Source organism: Blennius ocellaris, assembly GCF_963422515.1.
Source record: "Blennius ocellaris genome assembly, chromosome: 13".
Lineage (NCBI taxonomy): Eukaryota > Metazoa > Chordata > Actinopteri > Blenniiformes > Blenniidae > Blennius > Blennius ocellaris.
The window spans coordinates 12,062,353-12,089,248 of NC_137662.1; the positions used below are offsets into that span (position 1 = coordinate 12,062,353).

The window sequence follows — 26,896 nt, forward strand, 5'->3', positions numbered from 1 at the left end:
TGCTTTCCTCTCTGTAATATCAATGGATTACCTATCTGGACTTGCAGGTTGCAGCATGTTGATTGTGACGTGGTTTATGGTTTATGTGTCGGTGACCATACGTCTTCCCGTCCCCAGTGGCTAGTTAGAGTGCGCCCTCCAGCTCTATAAAAGCTGTTTAGACTCTTGGATTTGGCTGGAGTCAGAGACATGTCTGGCTGTCTGAAAAGCAGCGTTTTCTCGCCTCGTGCTGTATCGTCTCTGTCTCCAGGCAATCTTCTCAGCCTGTGAGGGGCTCCTACTCTCTTTGTCTCTGTTCGCCCTCATGCCATGACTGTTCACCCAATTTGTTTTTGCTTTTTTTTCGGCTACAAGGTAACAGCAGCTGCAAATAGTGTGATTGCATTATTGTACATTTATTAGATGACATTAGAAGGAGAAAACTATTTTGTGTGTGTGTGTGTGTGTGCGTGTGCGTGTGCGTTTGTGTGTGTCATTGTTGGACTGTTAGCGCCTCGCCACTGTAGTAGAGCATATGGTGGGTAATAACCTCCAGTTGCCATAGAAACACTATGCTTGCAGTTACATGACAAATGTACTCTGCAAGGACATAAACCGAACAATGAAAGGAGTTGTAATTTCTTTGTAATGTTTTTATTCATTCTCAAACAAGTGTCATTGGAATGTTGACTCAAAAATGTTAACAATTTATAAATACCTGAATGATATATATAACGGATTCATTTACCAAGTAGTGTTATTTTTATGTGTTTGACTTCTTGTCATGTGTGCTTAGTTGGTCTCTTGCATGTACTCTATGGATTCTGTCCTTGTGTCTCTGTTTGACTGTGGTTCACGCTGATTGATCCAGATGGATTACTAGGCAGACCAGCCTTATCCTGCTGGGATGCACCGGGCCCCAGCTCTCTTATTGGTCATGTGTTGTCTCATATATGGTGTCACTGCACCTTAACAGATTCAATGTAAATATATTAAGTGATAAACAGCATATAAACAGCAAAACCCTTCCAATTGTATGCTCTATTCTAAATCCAGTGTTTTTTTGTGTAGTCGGTTGTTATTGGTGGAGCATTACAATGCCAGTGAAAATATATTGTCACTTGTATGTTATTGCTTTGATGTGACCCAGGGGATAGTGAAGAAACTCACCATGACAGCAAAAGTGAACTACAAATCTCAGTTTTTGGCACCAATGTGTAAACCTTTTCATCCTCTATTTGGATCTAGTTTGTTCTTTATTGATCATATTGGTCTCTAGCAGGTGTTTCAGCCCACCCTTGTCTCTCACGGAACAGGCTTTCATCCAATCCAAGCCTGTATCTTTGAGAAAGGACCCCCACAGGATGCAGAACACAGCTTTGTGGTGAATCTGTATGGATGTCCTATATTTTATATATTTGTATTATAGACAGATGGATTCCCTGAATGGAAAACACTATATTGATATAGTGTGCATAAAATATAGTGCAGTAAATGATGAGGATGGACTTTATCAGGTGTGGTTCGGCTGGTGGGTAGCAACCTTGCTTTTGTGTGGAAACGGCAAAGAATCTAATGAGCGAGAGAAAGAAGGAGGGGGGAGTGTTGAGCGAACGGCTGCAAGAGAGGGAGAGAGGGAGCGAGGGAGCGAGACGGACCACTGTACTGCAGGAGGTGGGTTTTGCAGACCGTCTCAGTTAGATTGGGAGACATTATTTCCTACTGGGGAGGAGTGGCAACGGGCTGCTGTGGCTACACATGACAAAGGGATGCAACGTTTAACGCCCGTCGATGGGAAACAAAGACTATTGGATTGCTGAAAATAAAAGGCGAGAGAGAGGAACGATTAGATCCGACAGTCTTAATCGGATAAGTCCGGGGACGCCTACCTGTGCGTGTGGCAGCATCATCGTGGTGCGGAGAGGTGCAGCCCACCGGCAGCCATGGCAGTGAGTGCGTGGCAGGCTCTGTCTCCTTTGCAGTGGGCTCGCTGGGGCTGGGACACACTACTGGGAGGGGCAGGAGATGATAACAGCCCAGACTCGGATCCAGCTCTTGGGCTCCTCCGGCATCTGTCCTGGGGCTCACGTCATGAAAGCATGATCAGAGCTGCTGGGGAACCGGTCAGACAGAGGTGAGACATAGTGGGAGGCTGGGCCCACAGTCATGCATTGATCCGAGCTTTGTGCTTGGCAGCATGGGTGTGTTACTGGCTTTGCTTGTGGATTTATTTGTGCATTGAATATAGGGAAGAGGAAGAATCAATACATTTTATGGTCGTCATTGTCTTGCAGAAATCAAGTCAATTCTCTCTATTTGGCTCAATGATTTCCTCAGGCAGTACTGTCTGATTTATTGCACTAATATCTTTAGATGTTGGGGTTTTATTAAGTGCATGAGTGATCTCTTAGGTGTTGTGATGGGGTAGTGCTGTGTCCCAGGTGGATCTTTATTTGCTTTATGTATCACCTCACTGTCGATTCAGAATTTTCTGTAGCCAGCAAAGTCCACAAGCAATGAAACAAAATCCTTTTTTTTTTTCTCTTCAAAAACAATCCTGGTAAAGCTGTTTTATATTTACATAGTATATCACTCTTATGGATCTCTTTAACTGACACCTCCATGGAAATCATAGCGACAGTATGTACCTGATGGCGCTCATCTCACTTGATATTAGTGACTATTAATGCCGACAATCCTGATGCAGTCAGTAAAATCCTTCAAGTTGAAAGGATATTGGAATGATTCACAGTAGCGCCTCAGTGTGTATGTCCTTATCTTTTGTTATAGGAGCTCAGATTCAGATGGAGCCTTTGAGACCCCTGAATCCACAACTCCTGTGAAAGCTGTTCCCCCCATTGAGCTCCAGAAAGAACAACTATCTGATATCAAAGGTATAGTAGAAGAATTATTCCATGATTTTTGCCAAGTTCTTATTCACATGGATAGTTTGTGACACTATTGCCAGAAAGTAGATTTAACAATCAGTATTGCTGCACCACCTAGTGGAGGAGGTAGCACATTTTTTCAAAGTGATAATCTTCAATGAATAGAACAGACTTTGGGATGTTGAATAGACAGGACCTCAAGCTTCTCTCTCATCCTGGGTCTTTTTTCACATTTGTCTCACCCACTCTCACCTACCTCAAGGAATTATTTATATCACACTCATCATTGAATGTGTATATAGCTCCATTTTTAACTGCTGACCCTGATCACACACAGAGCAGTTAAAAATGCAGTGATCCATTTTTATTTATTTGTGAGTTTATTTACCTTTGTAAGAGGAGAAATCTTGATGCAAAATTCTGTGTCTCTCGCTCCATTTCTACAGTTGCAGAAGCCTCGGTTAGTGATCCTGATTTAACCCCAGCTCGTCCAACTTGTCATTCTCCATCCATTGCTTTTGATGAGAACAAGCCCATTGCTGCCAGTGGCGCATATAACATTGACTATTTTGGTCCAGATTCAGCCAATCACACGCTCACTCGTTCTCTCAGCCTCCAGGGTGGGGAGTTAGATAGTTCTGACTTGTTGGACGGATCAGCATCTGGAGGTTTCCGTCCACATTCTGAGTCCTTTAGTGTCGGCACTGAAAGTGCCCCTGGGACACTCCGCAGACCTAAAAAAGTTCGTCCTGGGTCTGTGAAGAAAAAGCCCCTCCTTAGACAGAACTCTAACCCAGAGAGTCCGAGGCCAGCTTCGTCGAGCAGCACCCCAGAAATCAAGAAGCGGGCCAAGCCCCAAACTGCCAGCCCTCTTCAGGCTCCGGAGGAACCAGAAGTAGGCTCTGCAACACCGAGCCCAGGAGGAACCCTTCGAAAAACCAGGAAGAGCCGTGTTGAAACTCCTCCTCCTCTGCCGGAGGAGACCAACACTACCAGCCAAGAGGAGAAGCTTGTAGTAGCCGCCTTACCCTTGTGTCAAGAGGAGACCCCTCTCCCTGGCACGCTAACTGGCACTGACGAATCCCCCATCCCTCCGACCGCCTCCTATAAATGGGATCCAGACAATTTTGACAACATCGACCCTTTTAACACTGGAGGAAGTAAGATTGCTAACTCTCCTGTCTTAGGTCGTAAAGGTCCTGTATGTGCCCCGATCTCCGTCCGTCCAGTGAGCCCTCCAGTCCCTGCTGTTGAACCGCAACAGCCGAGTCTTCCGGCTCTTCCTAAAGAGCCAATAACTAACCCTGAGGAGCAACCTATACTACCCAAGCGTCAACCCGTAAGACTGGAGTTTGACTACTCAGAGGAGAGCTGTGAGGCATCTCAGCAGGCCTCTCCTCCAGTCAAGAAAGTGGGCAAGAAGCCTAGTGCCAAGATGCCTCTGAGAAAACCAAAACTGGGACTGAAAAAGGTGCCTCCAGCACGGACAGAGCAGCTGGACAACAACACACCTGCAACCCAGAATGGCAATGAAGATGAAATCCCAGTCTCTAAAGCAAATTATAACTTTGAGCCCGACAAATGGGAAGATCCAAACTTCAACCCATTCTCATCAAAGAAAGGTATCTCCAATTCCCCCAAACTCTCCAGACCGTCTTACAGCTTTGACCCCAATAGCTTTGATGACTCTATAGACCCTTTCAAATCCTCCAACACCATGTCCAGTTCCCCTCCTAAAACATCTGCCTCCTTTGAACTGCCATCCAATGACTATGAGAATGAAAATGATAACGACAACATTGGGGAGCTGGAGGATCAAAACCAGAACAAACCTGCCAAAAAGAAGAAAACTCCTATCAAATCGTAAGTTTACATGTTATTTCATGAAACGTGGGAATGTCTGTTAGGATTTTGGGTTTGTCTGTGTTTGGTCCTGTTTCTGTCGTCTGCTCTGCCAGTGTCCTCTGTCTGTCTCTCTGTCACCCGTGTCTGTGTATTCTCATATGTCACAGGAAGTCCAGGGGTGTGTCCTCTCTATGTTGTTTGTTGTAAGTACAGGGACAACACAGCCATCAATCCTAGTTCATTCCATTAATACCACAAGGCTAAATTCAAAGCAGCATGTTGTCCCTCCTCCTATTAACAACAACATCACACTTTTTTAAACAAACAAACCCATTTAATTGTCGAATCCTCTTATTTCTGACCGTCTGCAGTTCATATACGGTGTAATCTCAGCTGTTTCTCAGTTGAGTTAACTCCTGCTGCAGTCCATACTTGAGTAGCTCAGAATTACCTGATGTTTAGGTGAGAGATGGAAACATAATTGTTCAAAGAATCTACAAGCAAGATGGACATTGCACAATATTACTTCATGTTTTGGTGTGACCAGCTTTCTAAAAGGTTTTAACTTGAGCAACTGAAGTCAGTGTAACAGTGCTCAAATTGCTTGGACTATGTATGAATCATTGGAAACAACGCTTGGAAATTTATTACTGTGTTTCTACCTTGGGCAGTCTCACTCCAATTCTGTTATTTATTTCAATTTTTATACATGAACATTAAGAAACTATGAAGTAACAATTAATCTGTAATAATTCATCATTTTGCTTTATATTTTGAACCCTTCATCAGCATTTTCAAAAACACTTGTACTCAGAATCCACACCATTTGTCTCAATAAAAGGTCAGAGCATCATAACAAAGCAATCATTAACCTTCGCTATTCAGTAATAACTTAACATCCAGCACTCATCACAAACATTTTACAATATTTATATAATAGCTATGCACAGTAAGTAGTATGATACACATAAAGTGAAGTTTTTCTGTTATTTTCTGTCTTTGGATTCTTAATTTTCCACAATAAATTCATATCAATATGTATGCCAGGACACCCAGGATCCACATAAAGTCTAACAAAGAGTTTTATGTTGAAGGACTCCAAAACTTGGTGACTGATTTTTTTCCCCCCCATCAGTAATACTTTCAGAGTGAAAAGATCACCAAAGAAATCGCCATCATCCGATCCATCGCAGGTAAGGGATTCCTTTTTATTACTGTTTTCCCTCTTTGCTATATCAATTTTGTTTTACTATATTTCAAAGTTCCCCACCTGCCATGTGTTTCAGGATGCGCCTGCTGCAGACGAGCCAAACTCCCTCCACTCACAGGATGACCATGCCACAGACGAGGAGAAGCTGGCTTCCTCCACCGGTCAGAAGTGGGCAGCCCTACATAATGTGGATTCAGAGTTGAATTCAGACCAACAAGACTTCCCTCAGCCATGTGATCTAACGTCCTTCGTCAATGAGAACAGTCTTCCTCAGGAAACTCCAGGTGAAGCATAAACTGTCTGAATCGTTGTCCAAATAACAGTGAGTCGACATCAAATTACACCACAAACTGGTGAGGCTCACGAGAAATTTAAAGCTCACATTTGGATGAGTCCTGATTTACACCAGTCAGCCAGGCTGCTTTTTCTTCATTTGGCAGCATTATTGATTTTTTTTTCTTTTTATAGTGACATAAGCCTAGTGCCCCAGTTATCTGTTGATCTCTGACCTCCAGAAGAGCCACCTCTTCCCAGAGGCTGTGTGGCTCAACCCATATATGAATCAAAGGACAGGCAGCTCTGGCCCAGCCGCTGATCCCATCAGAACGCAACAAAACACTAGATAAATGTCTCTCCTGAATTTTTCTTGAAGAATATACCTTATTGTTTTCCATTTTTCTTTAGAGCAAGACTATGAAATTGAGTACATGGAGAAGATAGGATCTGCTTCCCCAGTAAGTATTTGATTAGATAGTTTGATTTATTGTTTGTTAAATGTGATATTTATTTTTTTATTTAATATCTGTAATAAGTTTGTTATCAAGAAAAACATTTATTTTGTTTGTCTCCTAGCCCCTGTCTGCGAAGAAGCCGTCTTTGTACTTGAATTTGGACTCAGTGTCTGACAAATTAAATAAAACTACATGTGCCCATGGATCTGAGCCCAGCTCTCCCTGCACAGGGTAAGACATATATCCCTGCTTCTCATTTGCAGCATTTTTCAGAAGACGTGTAGCTATTTTTCAGCATTACATGTTAGTTATGTTTATATGAAAGTGATGGTCTCCATCTTATTCTGTGATATATGGGTTATTACGGTAACTACAGTGACTCTAATAGGACAATACACAATACATTCTGCCATGTGTTCATTAACACTCATTCATCATATACAGAACATAACACGTCACACCCTGTTCTCCCCTCCCTCGGTGGCTGGGTTTCTCATACCTTGCAGGAGTTTTGAGGAGATGGAGGCCCAGATCACAGCAGGTATGAAGACACCGGTGCTGAGCTCCCGGCCCGGTCCTGAGGGCTCGACGGGGGAAAAGAGCCGGAAGAGGGAAAGCGAGGCGCTGAGTCGAACACAGAGCACAGAGAGAGATGAGCAGGTGAGACGAGACTGTTATAAAAAAAAAAAAATGAAAACAGTGAGTAGCTTTCAAATAGTTGTGTGCAGTCACTCTCATTTCAGGGTATTTTATTTGTTATTTTTTAGTTTTTTTCATTTACGTCATACTGTTGTTTTGTCACAAGAGGGTGACAGAGAGCCACAATGCACGCGCTTTATCTGAGGCAATGACTCAGCTTTCCAGCATAAACAAGATCAGTTAGGGTGATTTTCATTAAAGCCACGTCCCAGACAACAAATAGGGAGTTCTCCCCATTAGTACCCAGCTTTAAATTAGTCAATCTGCTCCCAATGCTGCCACCCAAAACACTCAGCGCTTTGCCATGCTGTCCCCTGCCCTCCTCCCCGTCCTCTACCTGTACTCCCCCTGGTACCCTTGTAGCCCTCTAGCCAGATCCACACAGAGGCCCCTGCTCCAGGCCCAGCCTTGACCCTGTTAGACAGGCTGTCTGAATGCGATGATCCCCTGCAGTACCTGGAGCCTGACCTGGCCGAGACCAACCCCTCTGCATTCGCCCAAAAGCTACAGGTGTGTTCACAGACCACACGTGACTGCTCTTGGTTACGGTAGCCCTTTTGTGGCTTTGATATGTGACTCTGTATGGGTGTATGTTGTTGTACAAATGTATTTTCCACCGTGTTACGTTATTACATCCTGCCTTTTTATTTTATTTTTTTCCCCTGCTCCTCCTTTGGTTGCAGTTTTTTTTTAACTTGCTCGCTAGAAAAAGATTAATGAGTCAGACAAATGTGAACAGGGTCAAGTGTGCGTGCTCAACTCAAGTTTTTATGTTTCCCTTTGCTCTTTCATCCTTGGGCCGCATCCCTCCTCCCTTCCCCTGAAAAATTCTGGCCCAAATGTGTGTGGCTAAGGAGGAGCTGGTGCTTGCTACCTTGCGGATAGAGGCTCTGCAGGTAGCCAAAAACATCTCTCAGTGCCCTTCCCTCTCCACTGTAACCCCCAAGGTACTGCGCTGAGTTGGCCTGCACCTGCTGTATGCAAGCGTGTATGAGGCTACGTCTGTATGAGAAAAGATGCATCTTGAATGAATGATCGTGGAAATGCAGGTGTGCGTGCGTGCGTGTGCGTGCGTGCGTGCGTGCGTGCGTGCGTGCGTGCGTGCGTGCGTGCGTGCGTGCGTGCGTGCGTGCGTGTGTGTGTGTGTGTGTGTGTGTGTGTGCGCATGAGTGTGTCTCAGCCTGCTTACTCTTCCCCTTAATCACACTATTTTGAGTGCGACTCTGAAACCCATGGCCTTATCAACCAGGTGGCTGTACCGCTACACCCACAGACAGTCACTCTTGCTTCCCCACATATCAAATCTCTAACATGGCTTTATTCCCTCCAGCTTCCACCCCGACTAGCAGCAAGTCCCTAGAGAGGGTGGCTCCCTGGGGACACAGTGGTGTGGCTTCTTATAGTACCTTGCCTTTTTTTATGCATGTTGAGAAACATGCATGTTTTCTGTTCATGACAGGCTTACATCAGCATGAATGTGACTGGGAATATCTCGTACAAGATGGAGCATTAGCCACTGAGAAGAGACACCTAAGTTACTCTTCCACATGCACCGATGCTGTGCCTCCAAGTATTTTGAATACCCAGTCACATTCTCGTTTTGTGATTTGGTCCTTTTGGCCGACTAACACCACTAACAAACAGCGGCAGGTGGTCCAGGATTTGGTTTGAGTAAAATCTGGGAATTTTCCAGATTTGAAAGAAGTTTGAAAGAAGAGGAGGTGAAAAGTCAAGTCGATGGGGATTTTTAGAAGTTAGGGCAGCGCAGGGCAGGTACATCCCGACCCTGTTCCCTTTCATGTCTTATACTCTCCTACACATTTCACAGTCTCGACTCAAGAAACCCAGCACCCGGCGGTGGAATATCAACGGTTCCCCCTTATTAAAAGTAAGAGTGACAGTTCCAGTGAAACCCCCGTGGTCCGAGCCTGTCCTAATTCACCTACCGCCCAGTCCAAGTATTTGGTCATTGACACTTGTCATTGTGTCCAACATTCTGCAGCTATTTTTTTCTATGAGAAAAAGAGTGACTTTTACACTTTATACTGATTGAACTTCTTCAATCAAGCCAATTACCTAAAACACTCAAATTAAATGGCTTTATTTTCTATACGTTTTGCCCAGTTTGGATGTCGATACCTTGTTTATACAGCTGATATTTACCATTTACCTAGTTGGGCTGCCGAGGCAAAAGCATTGTCCAAATACTAAGAGGCTGCGCTGTATACTTTACCTGCAGTAGATCCAAGAAACCCAAGATTCATTTGTGTCTAGTAAAGTAGTACTTAGTACCCTGTGGGTGTGTCCTGTTCTCGGCAGTTAAATCTAGTTTACTTTTTACCATCTCCCAATCCCTAGTTTCTTTGATTTTAAATTGTTTGCATAGTGCACAAAATGTTTGGTTGTTCCGTTACATTACATTACGTTAAGCCTGCCTCATCAGATGTGCCCTTTTCAGTTTTTCTTATGAATATACAAAAAATCTATTTACATGTCAGAAATACGTTTGGACTTACTCGTCTCAGTGGGTGGGCGTTGATTAGGTTTAACAGTTTTTATTAATACACTTCCCACCTCGTCAAACACTTGCAAGCATTTTTTTTTTCTTGCCAGTTTAAATCGTGTATTGTGTGTGAGGCTGGACTTCTGTGAGACAAACATAAAGGAAGGGAACAAAAACACTCAATTCTAGGCTCGTTTTAAGCAGATTTCCTCCAAATCTATATTTTGTTATGCCAAGAATTCCCCTACAAGTGGAATTAAGATGCTTTTTATTTGACAAGTGATCCAGAGGGAGTCATTGTTATCACCACAGGTCCAGAGGTCTGTATTTATCCATTTAATGTTTCTGTTTGTGTCAGACTAAATATGAAAGACATTCATGGTTACCTGAACACAACTCATCCTCACATTCAGCAGAATAAGGGATTTATTGCTGGAGCCAAACCAAACACTTAACTCTCTTCTCCACGTATTAGTAGATCTCCTTCTCCTTGTCCACTGTGAGCCTCCAGCGTTTCACCAAATCCTCCTGTAATCCAGCTCTACCAAGGATGACTAAATCCCTTTCAGAGCAGACATTCAGGGGACCAAAAGTGGTACGAGAACATATATTGGTTTTTGCAAGAATTAACTTTTTTTGTATAGTTTGGGACTAAACAGCCAGTATTACACAATAATATATTTGTCAGTGTAGTGAGAGACACAAAGTAGGATGAGTTAATGTCTTGAGGTGCGTTTGAATGCTCAATGTCATATGAATCCCCAAGTTTAATCTGAAAACTCACATCAGATCAAATGTATTGGTGAAAATTTTATTTTGTTAAATTAAGCCAAGTTTTAACATAAACTTTGTTAACATACATAAACTTTATGTATTTTTTTTGTGTTTAACGTACATAAACTATATATATTTATGATGCAACCAAAATGAAACACATCTGAAAACCTTCATTATGAACCCCAGATTGTGAAGCTTAACGAGGCCAACTGCATTATGGGGATATTTGAAATTGCTCTATGGTGCAAATGTCTGGTTATGAATATTAACAGAAAACATCTTTACTGGTTTTGTATAAAATGAAAATGTTGGGAAATATAGGTTCCAGTTTATTGAAAGACACTAATCACAACAGGTAAAACCAGTTTTGTGACATGCTCTAACATCGCTGCCCCCACCCCCCACACCCCCACCCGGTCTGCCCTCTCCTGTGTACGATCAGCTGCTCCTCTCTGCATTGCCTGGCCCCGACTTCATTAAAGCTACTGCAATGAGCAGGTGATAATGACCGCTCAGCTGGGGGCAGCATCAGCCAGTCACATGGCTAATACTGTGGCAATGAAGACTGTTTCATCCAATCATGTGGCAGCTGACCAAGTCTTCAGGAACATCACTGGCTTGCCTCATTTACATATTGATTTTGCTGTGTGGTACATTTCGATACACTTTGATGCTGCCTTGTGGCTTGGTTCGGGATTCCTGTTGAGAATGCACGTGTGAGCCCGAGGGTGAGGGTCTCCCATAAACCGCTTTATCTGGTTTGTGACGGGCTATGTTTCCATTCCTGTCCCTCTTCCTCCTTGGTTCCTGGAAGCAGCACAGAGACGTATCATCTTCTGTAGAGAATGCCGTATCCAAGAACTCGCTGTATGCCAGGACGACCACCACCAGCACCAACTACATAGAAGCGGAGAGCCCTCATCTACCCAGAGATCTGGACCATTCGTTGGGCATCGCGCGAGAAGAGGTGCCACCAAAGTGTTTCTTCACATTCAGATGCTAAATTAAGTTCAGCAACTCATACTTAATTTTGTCACTATCCTCAGATTGTCTCAAAGGAGAAAGAAGTTTTGGAGTGGCAGAGGAAGTATGAAGGCAGCCGTCAGGAAGTGGTGGAGATGAGGTAAGAAAACACACTTTTTGTGCTTCTCGCTCTCATCCCTCCAGTGTCACATCCGCACACTGCCGCTGAGGCGTGAGATCTTCGGGCGCTTTTGGTAAATAATTGTGTTCATGACACCATGTGTCGCCCAAGTCACCCATTATCAGTATTTAACTCGCTGATCAGTTTAACATGCTTGAACTGCCACAGAAAGCTATGCTTGGGAGCCAGTTAAGAAGCTCCATCTATGTCTCACTATCGCCACACTTTGGTGGTGCAGGAGAGAAAAATATAATTGTTTTAGATTATATATGTCAATTTTACAGCTGAAACATATAAGAGAGAATATAAGAAAATGTCTCAAGCTTAAAGTTGCTGTCATTTGGATTATACGACAATCTTGCAGGCTTTAACTACAATTGTTCTCAGATGATCAATTCGGGTTCGACCAAAGGCTCCTAATTGGGGTCCAGGGAAAATAGAGAGATGCTACCGTACTCTCTGTCAGCAGGTGGTGGGTGTGAGTCCAGCTGGCCCCTTCTCAGTATGGATAAGACAGCGCTTACTTCATTTGACTGATTGGACTGTGGATAAGGAGGGGCTAAGAGGCTAAGTGGGAGGCATGGCTAATCAATCCTCTTACATTCAGCAACCTGATTTTACCAAAACAAAGCCTTCTGTTTGGTCCCGTTGGCCTTTTGATTGGAGTCCGGGGAAACTTCTGGAGACAAGACTTGAATGAAGAGAGGAAATGAAAAGCGAAACACTGTTTAGGGAATCTATCCTCTACGAGAAGTCATAACAAATCATTAAAATTTTTTTTTTTTTTTTTTTAATGTCTACAAAATACATACAATGTCTGTATACAATACAGACATTGTATGTATTTGAATACAATGTCAATACATCTCACACACACACACACACACACACACACACACACACACACACACACACACACACACACACACACACACACACACACACACACACACACACACACACACACACACACACACACACACACACACACACACACACACAGAGACCCACACACACAGAGACCCACATATTGAACATTCACTGTTTGTCCTCCATAGGAGAATTGTTTCAGAGTACGAGAAGACCATTTCCCAGATGATTGGTGAGTTCATGTTTAAATTTTTCACCTGTGAATTGTAGATTTTAGAACACAGTAATAAAAAATTTTTTTACCAGTCGTCTCGACTCCATCTCTGCCACTATTTTTTGCACTTGCCTATTAGCAATCTGAGTGACAGACTAAATATTTTGTGAGTCCTTTCCCCCCGCCACTGACTTCAGACAAGTCAATATTTTCAACCCTTTCAACAAGGTAGCTTTGCTCCATGTTTGCTTTCACACTTAATTGTCATGAAGTATATTCTGGTGTCGGTGGAAAGGGAAGTACTCACTGTACAGCTTCACTGGTCTCATTGACTTTCACTGCAAGCTCACAGCTCAGAATCACTATTTGTTGCTCTGACCTACATCATCTTTGGCACTTCTGGACCTTCCTGAAAATTTGTTTTCTGCCGGCATTTAATTTCAGTTTGTACTCTGGCACCGTCACATAAAGGAACAATTTGTCTCTAACACTCGGCTCTCTCACGTGCCTTGCCCTCCCAGCTTGACTTAACACAGTCCCTTCTTTTCTGTTCTGCTCCCATCTTTGCCCCTTTACTATTTGAAAACCCTGACAGGCATGCCAGGTGAGTAAAGCAGAAATGCCCTTCATTGCGTCTGTCAGCTCGCATCGCTCCATCCACCCATCCATCAGAGAGTGGAGCAGATAGGCTCACTCTCTTCACCTCATCCAGTGACGTATATGTCTGTGCATTTTGTTGCGCTTCGTCTAGTAAATTTGAGACATTTGCTGTTTGTTTTTTTTGGTCAAATAAAGAGAGAATCTTCTGGTATTTCTTTACTTTCACTTTTTATTATCCTCCAGTTGCTCATGTTTGGTAAAGAATCATGCAAATTTGATCAGGTGTACATTTAAAGTCGTGCATGAGCAACTTCAGTTTGCTTATGATTGAAGAGGCTCGCATTCATGCAGCTTTAATAAGTTATTCATGTTGCTTGCCCCAGCTGATGGAAAGAAAAGACATGGTGGAACTACTGTTGAGGCTTTGGTCATCTTTGGGTCTAGAACGATGAGCAATTTTAACTTTCTGAGGGGGTCACACAAAAAACAAGGATTACATTGCAGTGTTGAAGTTAATACATTTCCAAACAGTATATTCAGTATCTGAACCTCAAATCTCCAGTTTTTGTTATCAAGTCTACATTCTGTGAGTATGTTTCTATTTCTAATATTAATATTTTTATATTTATCTTAACTTTACTAGTTAAAATGGGTAAAGATACTCCCACAACAACCATGTACATTGGAAAAAAAAAATCCCACCTTAAATATACCAGTAATGCAGTTTCATTGCATGCATCATGCATATGAATCTTCATTTGATTCTGAATTTTGGATTGACATCATTTGAGTCAGTCGTGGTCAACCAAAAGGCCCCATGTGTCCATAAAATGCCAAACTTTGGTCCAGATGTCACTCGTAGCAAACCGACGAGCAGTTCTGTCTCCCTGGTGTACGAGTGTCTTTGGTGTTTCCATTGGTCAGTGTTTTTGTTTGCATGCTATGTGGGTATAACACAGCGTTTTATAAAATGTTGTTACGTCCTTTTACTCCACAAATCCATTGTGACATGGAGCCAAAAGTGGCAAAAAGTATATATTTGTTTGTGTTTGAATGTGGTTGAATAATACATGTACCCGCTACATTCGTCTTCATTGTCAATAGACAGATGACTAATGTGATGTTTGTTTCTGTCCTCCAGAGGATGACCAGCAAGAGAAGTCTCTCTCCCATCATACCATCCAGCAGCTGATCATGGAGAAGGACCAGGCTTTAGCCGACCTCAACTCTGTGGAAAAGTCTCTGGCCGACCTCTTCCGGCGTTACGAGAAGATGAAAGATGTGCTCGAAGGCTTCCGCAAGGTAACGCACAAATGATGCACAACTAATTACTATTTTTTTTTTTTGTCTGCATGACCGGTTTTGTAAGTCATCTTTGATTTAGATTTACCCCCCACATGGCAAGTAATTAAGATATCTCACTCTCCTCAGAACGAAGAGGTCTTAAAGAAATGTGCACAGGAGTATCTGTCCAGGGTCCGCAAGGAGGAGCAGAGATATCAGGCTCTGAAGATTCATGCGGAGGAGAAACTAGACAAGTAAGTCTATACACACCCTTATTATTATGCAGGTATTGTTATCTCAAAGGGAAGGAACTGCAGTAACTGCATAATAGCTCAATGCTCAACTGAAATATGTTTGGCAAAAAGCCAATGCAATTAGCTGTTTCTATAGATTAGATATGTTCCACGTATTTTACATTTCTGAAGATTAATTCTGTTTGTGTTGGTCAAATTGAGGTTTTGCTTTCATTGGACTTTCCAGGCTTCTGAAAATGTATGTAGAGGTAACAGGATTCTCACTCAATATCTTTTGTGTTTCCAGGGCCAATGCGGAGATAGCTCAGGTGCGAGTCAAGGCCAACCAGGAACAGACAGCCTATCAGGCCAGTCTGAGGAAAGAGCAGATGAAGGTGGACTCTCTGGAGCGCACTCTGGAGCAAAAGGTCTGATGCAACATTGCATGACAAAAAAACCCCCAACATTTTTTAATATCTATACAGTATCAGGCATATGAAATGTGAAACTACTGTTTTTCAGAACAAGGAGATCGAAGAATTAACAAAGATCTGCGACGAGCTCATTGCCAAGATGGGGAAGAGTTAGCAGCCGCAACGCAACAGAAGTACAGAGGAAGAGAGATCCCAACCACCGAGGAACATCTACAGCTGAAGTGATCGTGGGGGTTTACTTTTCCTCTGATGTTGAGAAAACAGGATCCACAGCAACGGCTTCCTTTTAAATACTGTGTACATTTTTGATGTGTCAATTTATCGTGCTGTATCAGGGGTCTGGTTTAAAGGTTTAGAATATTTCCCATATCACGTGTGTGTGTGTGTGTGTGTGTGTGTGTGTGTGTGTGTGTGTGTGTGTGTGTGTGTGTGTGTGTGTGTGTGTGTGTGTGTGTGTGTGTGTGTGTGTGAGAGTTGTGATATGCTTGTCAAATGTTCATCCACTAAAGAACTCAAACAGTCATAATAGCTTCTTGCATGTGAGAGAGAAAGAAAATAATTCTTAATGTTTTGTATATACCGTAGTGCAGACTCATCTGCATTTTTGATAGTTGTTTTGTCATCCTCCGCTCTCCTCATGTGTCCTTGTAGATATTTGTCATAGCTTTTTTTTTTTTTTGATGGAATTTTGAGGATTTTATTTTGATATGATAACTGTATTCAGTTGTGACCAGAAGTAATTTAATTTTGAATGGAAATGTTCTATAATCCTGCGATGACCGTTTGTCACACTGAGGAATAACTTGTCTGCACAGCTACTGTACAGCATCTGCTTACAAAGTGCAATAAAAGATGGCAATACCGCCCTGCTGCGTTCGCTCTTCTTCTTCCTTGTTTTTGTCCTTGGCATCAGATGGTGCTCCATGGGAGATATTGCACACCACGGTGGTATTGGTTAGGTTTAAGCAGTTCTTAAAATGATGCAGATGAATAGAAGGAGGGGAAATAGAAGGCACAATGGTAAATTCAGCTCCAAAGTTGTGAAACCTTAAAAGAATGATCAAGGCATAGAAAGATTTTTTTTCTGTAGGTGCATGCAAGTAAGGCACTTTAAACTAAAATATGAAAGCGGTGACAGGAAAATGTGCAACAAAATTAATTCCATATTATGTGACACCATACAACTATCTAAACAGGAATAAGGAATATATAAAAAAGCAGGAACTGATCACACGAGAGTAGGGGGAGCAAATAACTACAGTGGTCTTCAACCGGGTAAAACACATGACGACGGTTCTGCTGGGAAAACAAACCAATTTAAAATTTTTATTTATCACAACCCCTGTTGGAGAGTTTGCGGGTCTATTTTCTGGGACTGCCAGGTAATACGGCCTTACTGTGAAGAGATCTATAAACATTGAACAAAAATGTCTTCGGTGTAAATATTCCATTTAAATGTAAATATTCCATTTAAAGGTGAAACTATTTGGGATATTTACTGCTTGACACATGGGACAACGAAGATGAAAAACTTCTAGCTGCACCACTGGCAGCCAGTTAGAAGTTCAACATTGAAAACAGAACCACTTACAATTGATTGAGTTTGTGACATTGTGAATGAGATTTATGTTATGGAAAAAAAAATCTTTTTAAGCAAGTACTTTCTCACTATAATTAAGCAAATGAGTCACATGAGCACTTTCACACAACTATTCCTTAAGTACATCTTCTGCTATATGTATAATGCATTTTAGGTTATCTGAGCATGTCTTCTTTGTTTTACCAACACCTACACTGCCATCTGAGCCACATTTATTTATGTTGAATGAGGTTAAGAAGAAAACAAAAATTAGGAGGCAGAGCAATTACAGAAGTTACAATCTATTGCACAGAGAAATGAATGAATGTATGTATGTAATATCCTTGTCTGACATTACACTGTCTATTTATTTATCAATCCAACTTGACTAATACTGTATAATTTATTTGATTTGAAAAAATAATTTGGACAAGTTGGAACTAAATAAAATAAAATAAAATAACAAAGCAAAGTAACAAAAAAGTAACAGATAAAAAATAGATAAATAATGGGCCAACATATCCAAAAATCTATTTTATTATTGTTAATAATAATTATAATCTAAATAAAATAGTAATCAATTAGCCACATCAGCCAAACAGAAGTGTGTGATTGAAGAACACCTCAGTCTTAATGTTTGTAACACATGTTTTTTCATGAGAAGCAACAAGCTTAAAGTGTCATTGATACAAATAACAATTAATTTCACATTTTTAGTAGCATTTTTGTTCATGAACTGTAAATTCTTGTTGAACAACCACGTTAAAGGAGCAATAAATCTCTGCTGAATGTGAACTGATCAATCACACATCTATGCCACAGGACAACAGCTATGTTGTTACAAATGACCATAAAAGTCCATAGCAGCGGGGTGACATAAGGACTGGATCAGATTGGGACAGGGCCGTGACAGAGAAGAGCCTGCAGGGTGGGTGTGGCCTCAGAAAAGTGGTGAGGTGAAAGGTTCACCATGTATCCTGGTTTTGTCACTTTTGCCCATCCGGGGAAGCACCTATTGGCACTCAGCACTGAGCTGTGGGCCCCAGTGGAGGGGCTGGCAATCTCCTGGTCAGAGCAAGACTGGAAATTAGCTCATCTGATAGCTCAGATTAGGCTCAGTGGGCTTTAGGAGCAAACAACCTGCTTTTCATTGTGTGATCAGGTCGAAGGAACACCGTCACCGCCATGGAAGCTCTCCAGTATTGCTTGCTGCTTCTGCTTTCTGTGTTCCTGCTGTCGACCAATAGTAAGAAGTTACTTTTCTTTCTCACCATCTCTGTCTTTGACTCCTCTTTATTTCATCTTCTTCTATGAGATCACTGTGGCAGACTCTTGAACTCTACTTGGGCATCCTTTAGGGCACGTCTCTCCCTTGCCTGTCTTGAATTCCTAAGAATAGTTTACAGTTATTGCTTTTCTGTGTTTGTGTCTCTTCCTGAGAGGAAATCATCCTGTACCTCTGACACTTGGAAAGAGTTATCTTCATTTTTCTGAAAATACAGCCTGCCTTTCCAAATCTAAACAAACATTTCTTTACTGTGAACATTCTCAACTTGGCCAATTATTGTTATATTTGTCCTGGTGATTCTAATGAGTTTTGCTTCCCTTCAGACTGTCATCCTCCACTGTGACTAGCATGCAATCCCAGCAGTTAATCTCTTAATAGGCCTGAAGACTAATACTTATTCCACTAGTGTAGAGCTGCTGTGCTGTGGGATAGATTGGGGTCAACTACGAACAGCAGGGGTTTTTTATATTTCATATAAACACGCAGAAGGACTCATAAGAAGAAGATAATGGCCCAGTCACACAATTTCAAACAACAAAGTGAGATTTTTGGGGTGTTTTATTTTTTTTATATATAGAGTATAATTACCAACAAAAAACAAAGATTTAAAGAAGAAGCTGTTGGTATACTCCTCTGTCTTAGTGTCTTTTTGCTGTCTCTTTTTTAGAAATACACCCTTTCCAATCGATACTTGATTAAATTTATTGCATCAAAGTATCTTCTTTGCATCGATACTAAACGTACACTTGACACATCTGTGTGACTTTATCTGGATGACCCATAGATGAGGTGTGCTGCCGTGGAGAATGATCCTCTTAGGAAGCAGCATTAAGAGCTGTTTGTGGCCCTAAACTACATGTTTAGGAAATGGACAGAGGGTTTCAAAAGCAGCCATTTAAATACTATTTCAAATGTCAGTTGGCTCTCAAATAACTGGCCCTTCCACGGGGGAGTTTCCGACAGAGTGTTTTATGCGCTAAAGTGGACTCCTGAGGTATCAGCTTAAGTTTATAAAGATGTCCTTTTAAATATGAGGGCACGAGTGCAACTCTGGGGTCGATTTGGGAACATTTGTGTGAAGGAAGTGATTAATTAGCGGCCTCTCCACACTTTAGGCTTGAAGAGCTTGAGATATAAGGTCACAGATGGAAATTTCCAAGGTCTGCATGTGCGTGTTCTTCAAATCCATCCTGCCCTTGAGGCGAGGACTTGTTTTCTCCAGGGGGGTTTAGGTCAGGTGTGAGCTTAACTAACATTGGCTCTGAATGCATGATTAAAGGGTCTGAATTACACTGAGTATTCCGCAATGCAGTTCTCACCATGGAAGAACAGGTCACTTTCTCAGCAATCACTTGTAGAAATGTCTAAGTATGTTGTTTTGAAGGACAAGCAGCAGCAGGACCATTGGCAGCATTACAATACATCAGAAACCAACTTGTGCCGTTGGAATAAAAAAAAAACTTAAAAAACAAATTACATTTCCGCAGAGGACTTTATAAAGAGTTAACATTCACTCAAGATGTGTCAGAGTTACAAAAGTTAAAAAAAAAAAAAAAAAAGTAATGATGGGCCATTTATACACAGTACATTAGGAAAGTATTCAGAGCACTAAACTTTTGCCACCTTTTCTTCACAAATTACCCCAAATTGACCATGTGAAAATTCTTTTTAATTTTTTTAAATGATTGCAAAAGTTTCAACAAAGTATTGAACAAAAACTGGGAATACTTAATACGTGGGATTTCTTAGTTGTTTTTAAAATGTTAATATATTTGCAAACATTTCAAAAACCTTTTCATATTACTGTGTTATTATGCGGTATGGTGGATCATGAAATGTCTGGAGATAAGTGTAAAACTGACCATAACTACACATAATTGATCATTTATATCTTAAAATTATGTCTAAATGGGATATTTTTCTCACAGGTTTTATGTAAGAGGTTCTGAAATTTGCATCTTGTATTCAGTACTATTGTATTACAATAAAATGTGTTACATCAGCTTGATATATAATTCCACTTGTTTTATGGGCACTGTGATTAAATGTGGAGTAACATTTATTGTATTTATGATTATGTGTGTCCCATTTGTGCAACATTTCAGAATTAATCATATAACATGTAAATCATGTCTTTTTTCCAATTGTTTTATAATGTTGAGCTGCTCCAACTCTTTTCAATTTTTACCCTAAAACAAATGCAAATACAAAAGCCTTTCTGCCATTTGGAATTTCAACATATCCATAACTCTCAGTAATTTTACTTGAAAAAGAATGTGTTAGTATGATTCAAACATGAAATCTATGATGATATTATTGCTCCTTTCTGTTGAATGATCTGTTACCCCAGACCTTGAAACAGTATGTATGTCAATATATGAGGAGTCCAAAGCAGAAGTTATATGTTTTGTGTTCTTTTATGCCGCTTTTTAAACTCTGACTCAAGCAACACCTCAATTAGTTTGGAGAAATGAGGAAGTTGCCAAATATGGTTAATTGCTTTTCTTGCCATTTGCTTGTTGTGATCTCAAACGACAAATGTTTATTTCCAGACTTATTTTCTCAATACTCTGTTGCTCGTCTTTTACTCATCGTTGATGCTACATATTTCTAAACTACATAAGGTCAATATTCAACTGTGTCACGAAATCGATTCAATTAAACCTGTTATGATTGGACTTTGATGTATTGTAACTTTATGCATGTGCTGTAACCAGTTTTTTCTCTCAATTATTCAGGTGAGGCATTGCAGTGTTACACTTGCATGGGCTCCAATAATGAAGACTGCAACCGACAAGGTTCCAAATCCTGCCCGAGCTACTCTGATGCCTGTGCTGCAGTGGTGGGCCATGACAGTGAGTCCAACCGTGACAGTGTAGTAACCTTTTCTTTTTCTCGTTTACCTGATTTTTCGGCAATAACTTATAAAATTCTGTTGGTGTATTTGTGTGTGTTTACTAGACGGCAGGTTGCTTTCTGGAGACCCATCTCAGTCAGCAGGGGGTCTCAGGCTTTTGGGGGGTAATGAAGAGCTTTGCTGCATCCACTCAAGAAATATACTTAATTAGGACACCATGTGTTCAGAGCTCCAAGACAGATTTACCAATCCATTGCCAATTGTTTGTTTTGTTTTTTTAACTGGAGCTAGGATGGGTCTTTTTTTTCTTTCCAGTATACCTTGGGCCTCATTTGAAAAAAAAAAAAACCCAAAACAAAACTTGTAAGATGTCTTGAGGTTGATTAAGTCAAGAAAATCTGTTCGTTAGGCAGTTGTGTTTCACTTGCAGCAAGCTGTGCCAGCAACAAGAATTAAAATTGAAAAACAAGGCTCAGTTGAACTACGACAAGGCAAGATCGTCACCTTGTATCGATTGTACTGTGTAAACTGAAATCAATGTGACCTTTTTCCATTTGTGTGTGTTTGTCAGGTGGCGTGATGAAGTCCTGCTCCTACAAGTCTTTCTGCAGTCAGGCCAACAGCCAGGGCTACAGAGCACCAGGTGTGCGAGTGCACTGCTGTTACAGTGACGACTGCAACGTCACAAGCTTTGCCTGTCGAGTGCCTGGACCCAACTATTTGCCGCTGCTTCTTCCGTTGTTGTTTCACCGTTTTCTTTAAGCAGACATGGTTCAGTTCAATGCACCTGCAACAGAAATGCCAACTAACTTGCCAAATAAAACAAAAACAAACAAACACTGCCTGATTCACACTCCATGCCATCCTTACTTACCGTCGTTCTGCTTCTCTTTGATTTACCGTGTTTATCCGCACACAAACCTTGACACCAGGGAAATACTGTAGAAGAGTTTGAGGCTGTTGGTGTGACTGTGCGGATTTTGTTGGGCTGAATCCATTAAGAAGTACTCAAGTAGATGCATCTTTCAATGGATTTCACTAAGCCAATAAGTAGAGCATCCTGAGGGAAGCGCTGAAATAACAGGTGGAGATAAAACGTTATTTTCTTCCTGTGCTGAAGGGGTGACTATGCGCTTTGAGTTTATTGCCATCCCAGTTTGAAGCAAACCTCTCACATCTCCAGACGTTTTAATGCATCTCTGTTCTTCAGGTGCAAACATCCAAGTATTTCCTCACAGGTTGTGTTGCCACAGATGTTAGCAGCTGGTGGGATGTCCCATCGTTTGCCTTCTCCCTGTCTGTCACTTCGCTAAGTTGTGTGAGATTAATTGGAAGGCAGAGAGAAATCTCTTCTCATGCACTGTAAATCTAAATAATCCTTTTACATGGCTGTGGCCAGGTGTGTTACTCTGATGAGGTTAATCTGCTGCGTTTGAAGTTAAAGAGTGACTGAGTTCATAAACTGCGGCTGAGCACACAACAGTGGTGGATGCTGCTGTGCAGAGGTTACTGTATAAACACAAACCAGCAGCAGTAGACCCCAAGGGGTGTCTACTGGAGGCCTGTACACTTTTATTGTGTATTATTTACCTGTAATCTCTCCGGACTTCACACTGTGATGTACATTAAGTCCATAACTTGCAGCTGTGAGTGTGTGTACATGCATTTTTGGTTCTAAAAAATGTTTATATGATTGTAACATAATATCCTCTGGCATGTATTTTCCTAATCCAAAATGCACCCTGAAACCTTACCATGTTTGCTTTCACTTGATTTATGTGCATATTTTATCTTGATATATATTTTTGATGTAAGTGTACATGAATCCTAAAAAATGAGGATGTTCTACATGGTACGGTGCAGAGAAAAAAGAGCTGGATTCATTTATGAGGATCACACATTAATACAGATAATACAAGTCTTATGACAAAGTATGCCTAGTTGTGATTATTTTCTTTGAAAATAAAAATCTCTCTCTATATATATAATATCTATTTTTTTTATTCACTCACTCACTCACTCACTCACTCACTCACTCACTCACTCACTCACTCACTCACTCACTCACTCATATAGATATATTTGACTAATAGCCAAAAGAGGTTAATTCAAGTCATTTATATTGATTACTGTAAAGGATTGAAGGCTTTTAGTCCAATCGTCATGCAAAGTCATAAAAGGAGTTTTGTTATGGATTGTTTTTAAAATTTGTGTTTTTAATTATTCAGTTTTTAAAAGAAAACCTGAAGCTGATACATCTTTAAAATATGCATGCAAATTACAGTATTGGCCAAAAAGATTTGCAGTTCAATGTTGATGTTGCAGTTAAATGTGAAAACAACATTCAAGTTCAGCCTGAACTAAAACACATCAGTAAAAACAATGACACATATGGCATGTTGAAAATTATGTACTGAGTCGGACTTTGTACATTTCTGAAAACACAAATATAACATACCGGTATACAAAGGTTGCTCAAGACTAAAGATTTGGTCCTAGACGGGAAACACAAGACCAACAATGGTGACCTGTCCAACCTTACTGTTTCAACCTTGCCCTTGATAAACAGGTATAGAGTATAGACTGGTAGATGAATATGTTGAAACAATGATATCCACTATATACTATAAGCTTTATCAAACGAACAATAAAGTAACAGAATTACAAGCTTTGTATCAAGAGCTACTGAAAGTGAAGAACTGAAAGGCAGGGTACGCGTTGAACAAGTGGCCAGTCCAGAGGGCTCATGCCAGGGGGCTGACATGCATTCACACTTACAGTTTAGAGGAGGAATGGGTGACCTCAGGCACAAGTGACACAGTTGGCACACTACAGAATGATTGGCACACTGGCAAAAGGCTTATCATTTGAAAATCCACTCATCCCTCCATCCATCCTCTATACTATTTTGTCATATTCAGGGTCAATTGTCAATTTGAGTGAACTATGGGCGACGGCACGATACCCCCTGGACACCTTCCACATAATATCCATATTTTTGAACTGTGGGTGAAAATGCGATTCAATCTGCAGAAATCCTACCCACAATGGCAGTGAATTATCTTCTTACATCAGCTACATTTGGTAGAATTCCTTTTTGATATTTTTTGGCAGTTCTTTATGTTTTAGCAAAATGACCGAAGGCTGTGTTCTATAATGACATTCATGCGCCTTTGGTCCCCTGAAATATATACCAATTTAAAAATTGGTATACATTTATATACAAATTGTTGTGAATAATAGGAAAATATCTGCTGTAGCCTACATTTACACACAGTATGTATTTTATACATGTGGTTGGTACGATGTTTGGACTGTAATTTCAGTTTTTCTCTTTTTCATTACAGTAGTTTATAAACAATTTTGTAATTGTGAAAGACAGTTGGGTTTTAACGGCATGAGAGTTTGAATCTCGTAATGATGTTTGCTGAATGTGAACTCTACGTCTGTCCTGTGTTTGCGGTTGTGGTTCTCAAAGCCGCCACTATGAGGCAGTCTAGTTACACTTGTGACTTCACCAGATCCCATCTAATTCAGGCTCATACGATTCATATTGACCAACCACACCTGACAGGCACCTCTGAGATTGGCTTGGGTCAATAGTGATCATCAGTGGTTGCTGGTTTATTGGTGCCTGTGGGGGTTTGTGCTTTATCTAGAAATATGGAAACATTTCAGAACTTCCTGCTTTGAAAAGTCATCTTTTCCATTCTGTTCCCTCTCCTGTGACGTCCTGCTGCTCTCTCCTTTGACAGGCAGGTGTGAGAGTGTGAACAGATTGCCCTGGACGGGGATAGACACTGACCCTAAACCGTGAGTCTCCAGGCCCGTTCAGCCGGAGCATGTTCTGGGTGCTCACGTCTGTAGACGGCCAAAGGAGCGGCCCCACGTCAGACCTCATCAGCTTTATTTGAAATCCCTCTTTCCCTTTCACTTTAATTAGGATAGGAGGTGAATGTTTGCCAAGGCTGATAGAGGGTCGACGGATCAAAGTGTAGGCGGGGGTGTCTAAAGTTTGTCTTTTAGGGCTCATGGTTCAGTTCTTAGTGTTCAACAGAGTTACAGTCATCAGTCCATCTCAACTGGGACTGCTTGTGCAAACTGTTGACTGCTGCACAGCTGTCACTGAAATGTCACCTGCACTTTCCACCGGTACGCAAATATATTGTGGAGCATAGTTCTTAATTTGACAGAGGATTTGAAGGTGCAATCATCAGGGCTCAAGCCCCAGCTGAAAGGGAGCATCTCTGGACAATTATACCAGTCACCATTTCCCCACATGTACACCACCTGAGCTAAAACTGAAGGTCATTGCTATGGCAACTTTGCAGTTTAAATTGGAGTATGTTTAATCCCAATCCTCCGGCACCTGAAGACATTATCACGGCAAATCTGACCGTCAGTCATCAAAAGGATGAGCCGGCTGCCCTTTAAAGGAGGCTCTGCAAAAGTAACAAGACCGTGAAAAAAAGTCGTGTCGACTGCTGTGTCTAAAATAAACCAGACAGGGTTCACTTTTTGAGAATGCCACTGAATGTCCCTCACACTGACATATTCCTGGATATGTTTTGTGCAGGTTTATGTGAGTTTAGCAGTTATCTCTGAGGATTTATCAATTCCCGAGAGCATTTTTGATTTGAAAAGATTGATGGGTTTCTACAAAACTCATCTCGTGACAAAACACCCACCCCATTATATTTTCTTTGTGAGACTGTCTGCCTTCATTGTGTTTCTCCTCTGATATTTATTTGCTTGCTGTATTGATTGTCTGACTTGTTTATAATGTCAGCAGACTGCACCAGAACTGATTAGATCAGTCAATACAAATAATAATAAAAAGTACCTTAGTATTTATTTGACCGTTTTTTGTTTTTTGTTTGTACTGGAATTGCTCTTGCATAAATTGGGTTGATGACATCCAACAGATGGCTTGTGGCTCCTCCCAAACAATGACATGAACTTATGAACCATTGGTGGAATCCAGATCTGGCCACAGGCGAACCTGCTCAACTAGGACACCACAGCTTACAGTCGTCAGACCATCTTGGCAACAATGGGTTTTGCGTGTTAGCGCTCAAAACGACCAAACAAGCCATCTTCATTCGAATCATTGATTAGCTGCTGTCAGTCAAGTGACAGGAAATATAACTTGGAAGACACGATAACCAGTGGTTTGCAAAAACAAACACACACGTCTGTGCTGAAAGAACGCACAATGCTCAACATCAAATGCTTCTGCTATTGTGGGGAGGGAACAAAAGCACTCGGGGGGGAATGAGAGCGTGTGAGATGATGGCTGTGTTTACAAGTGCCTGGGTCCTGGCTGGTCGGCCCGGGTTCACCCAACGGTCACCGGTTCTGAGGTCTCCGGGTCTCGGGTCTGTTTGAAAAAGATCTGTGAAGCAGAATTAAAATGATCTACCTCCGGACTCCGGACAGAGGACCATAAGGGCTTTTGGTCTTTGAAACAAGCAAGAGGAAAGATTCAGAGAGCGTGTGTAAGGGGAAGTGGTGGTGGGGGCAAATAAAGAGGGTGCCTGTTGAAAGAGGAGTAGAAGAATTATGTGTAATGAGTGAGTTCCCCCGCCTCAGCTACTTTGAAATGTGACTAAATAGCCCACCTTCTGTGAGGCTGGTCCCTGGCTCGAGAGCAACTCAGAGCCCACAGAGAGAACCTAAGCTGATGAAAAACAAAGACTCCAAAAATTGCACAGCATGTGTACACATTTGGATAATGTTTTGTCTAATACAGCTTTTCAAG

The 26,896-nt window shown here is 41.4% G+C and overlaps 2 protein-coding genes across 11 annotated transcripts in view; both read left to right on the forward strand.

The window, feature by feature from the left end:
- The window catches only part of tacc2 (transforming, acidic coiled-coil containing protein 2), a 46,153-nt gene extending 29,878 nt beyond the window's left edge, over positions 1-16,275 (forward strand). For 8 of the 10 annotated variants that reach the window (XM_080507753.1, XM_080507755.1, XM_080507754.1 and 5 more), the window contains 16 exons: positions 2,770-2,873; positions 3,314-4,730; positions 5,848-5,905; positions 5,999-6,206; positions 6,607-6,656; positions 6,775-6,884; positions 7,160-7,313; positions 7,716-7,862; positions 8,207-8,299; positions 11,450-11,599; positions 11,679-11,755; positions 12,835-12,878; positions 14,602-14,762; positions 14,892-14,998; positions 15,285-15,405; positions 15,500-16,275. In XM_080507753.1, coding sequence (XP_080363879.1) covers positions 2,770-2,873; positions 3,314-4,730; positions 5,848-5,905; positions 5,999-6,206; positions 6,607-6,656; positions 6,775-6,884; positions 7,160-7,313; positions 7,716-7,862; positions 8,207-8,299; positions 11,450-11,599; positions 11,679-11,755; positions 12,835-12,878; positions 14,602-14,762; positions 14,892-14,998; positions 15,285-15,405; positions 15,500-15,565 — 3,067 coding nt within the window. In that variant the 3' untranslated portion in view covers positions 15,566-16,275. The remainder of the gene's footprint in view (positions 1-2,769; positions 2,874-3,313; positions 4,731-5,847; positions 5,906-5,998; positions 6,207-6,606; positions 6,657-6,774; positions 6,885-7,159; positions 7,314-7,715; positions 7,863-8,206; positions 8,300-11,449; positions 11,600-11,678; positions 11,756-12,834; positions 12,879-14,601; positions 14,763-14,891; positions 14,999-15,284; positions 15,406-15,499) is intronic. The other 2 variants (XM_080507757.1, XM_080507758.1) reach the window with 2 other exon arrangements.
- Positions 16,276-18,175: 1,900 nt separating this feature from the next.
- Positions 18,176-21,897, forward strand: ly6pge (lymphocyte antigen 6 family member pge; the record flags this gene model as incomplete). The annotated part of the gene is made up of 3 exons (XM_080507404.1): positions 18,176-18,236; positions 21,017-21,133; positions 21,707-21,897. The coding sequence occupies 3 exons, from the start codon at positions 18,176-18,178 to the stop codon at positions 21,895-21,897; spliced, it is 369 nt and encodes a 122-aa protein (XP_080363530.1).
- Between the last annotated feature and the right edge of the window lie 4,999 nt (positions 21,898-26,896).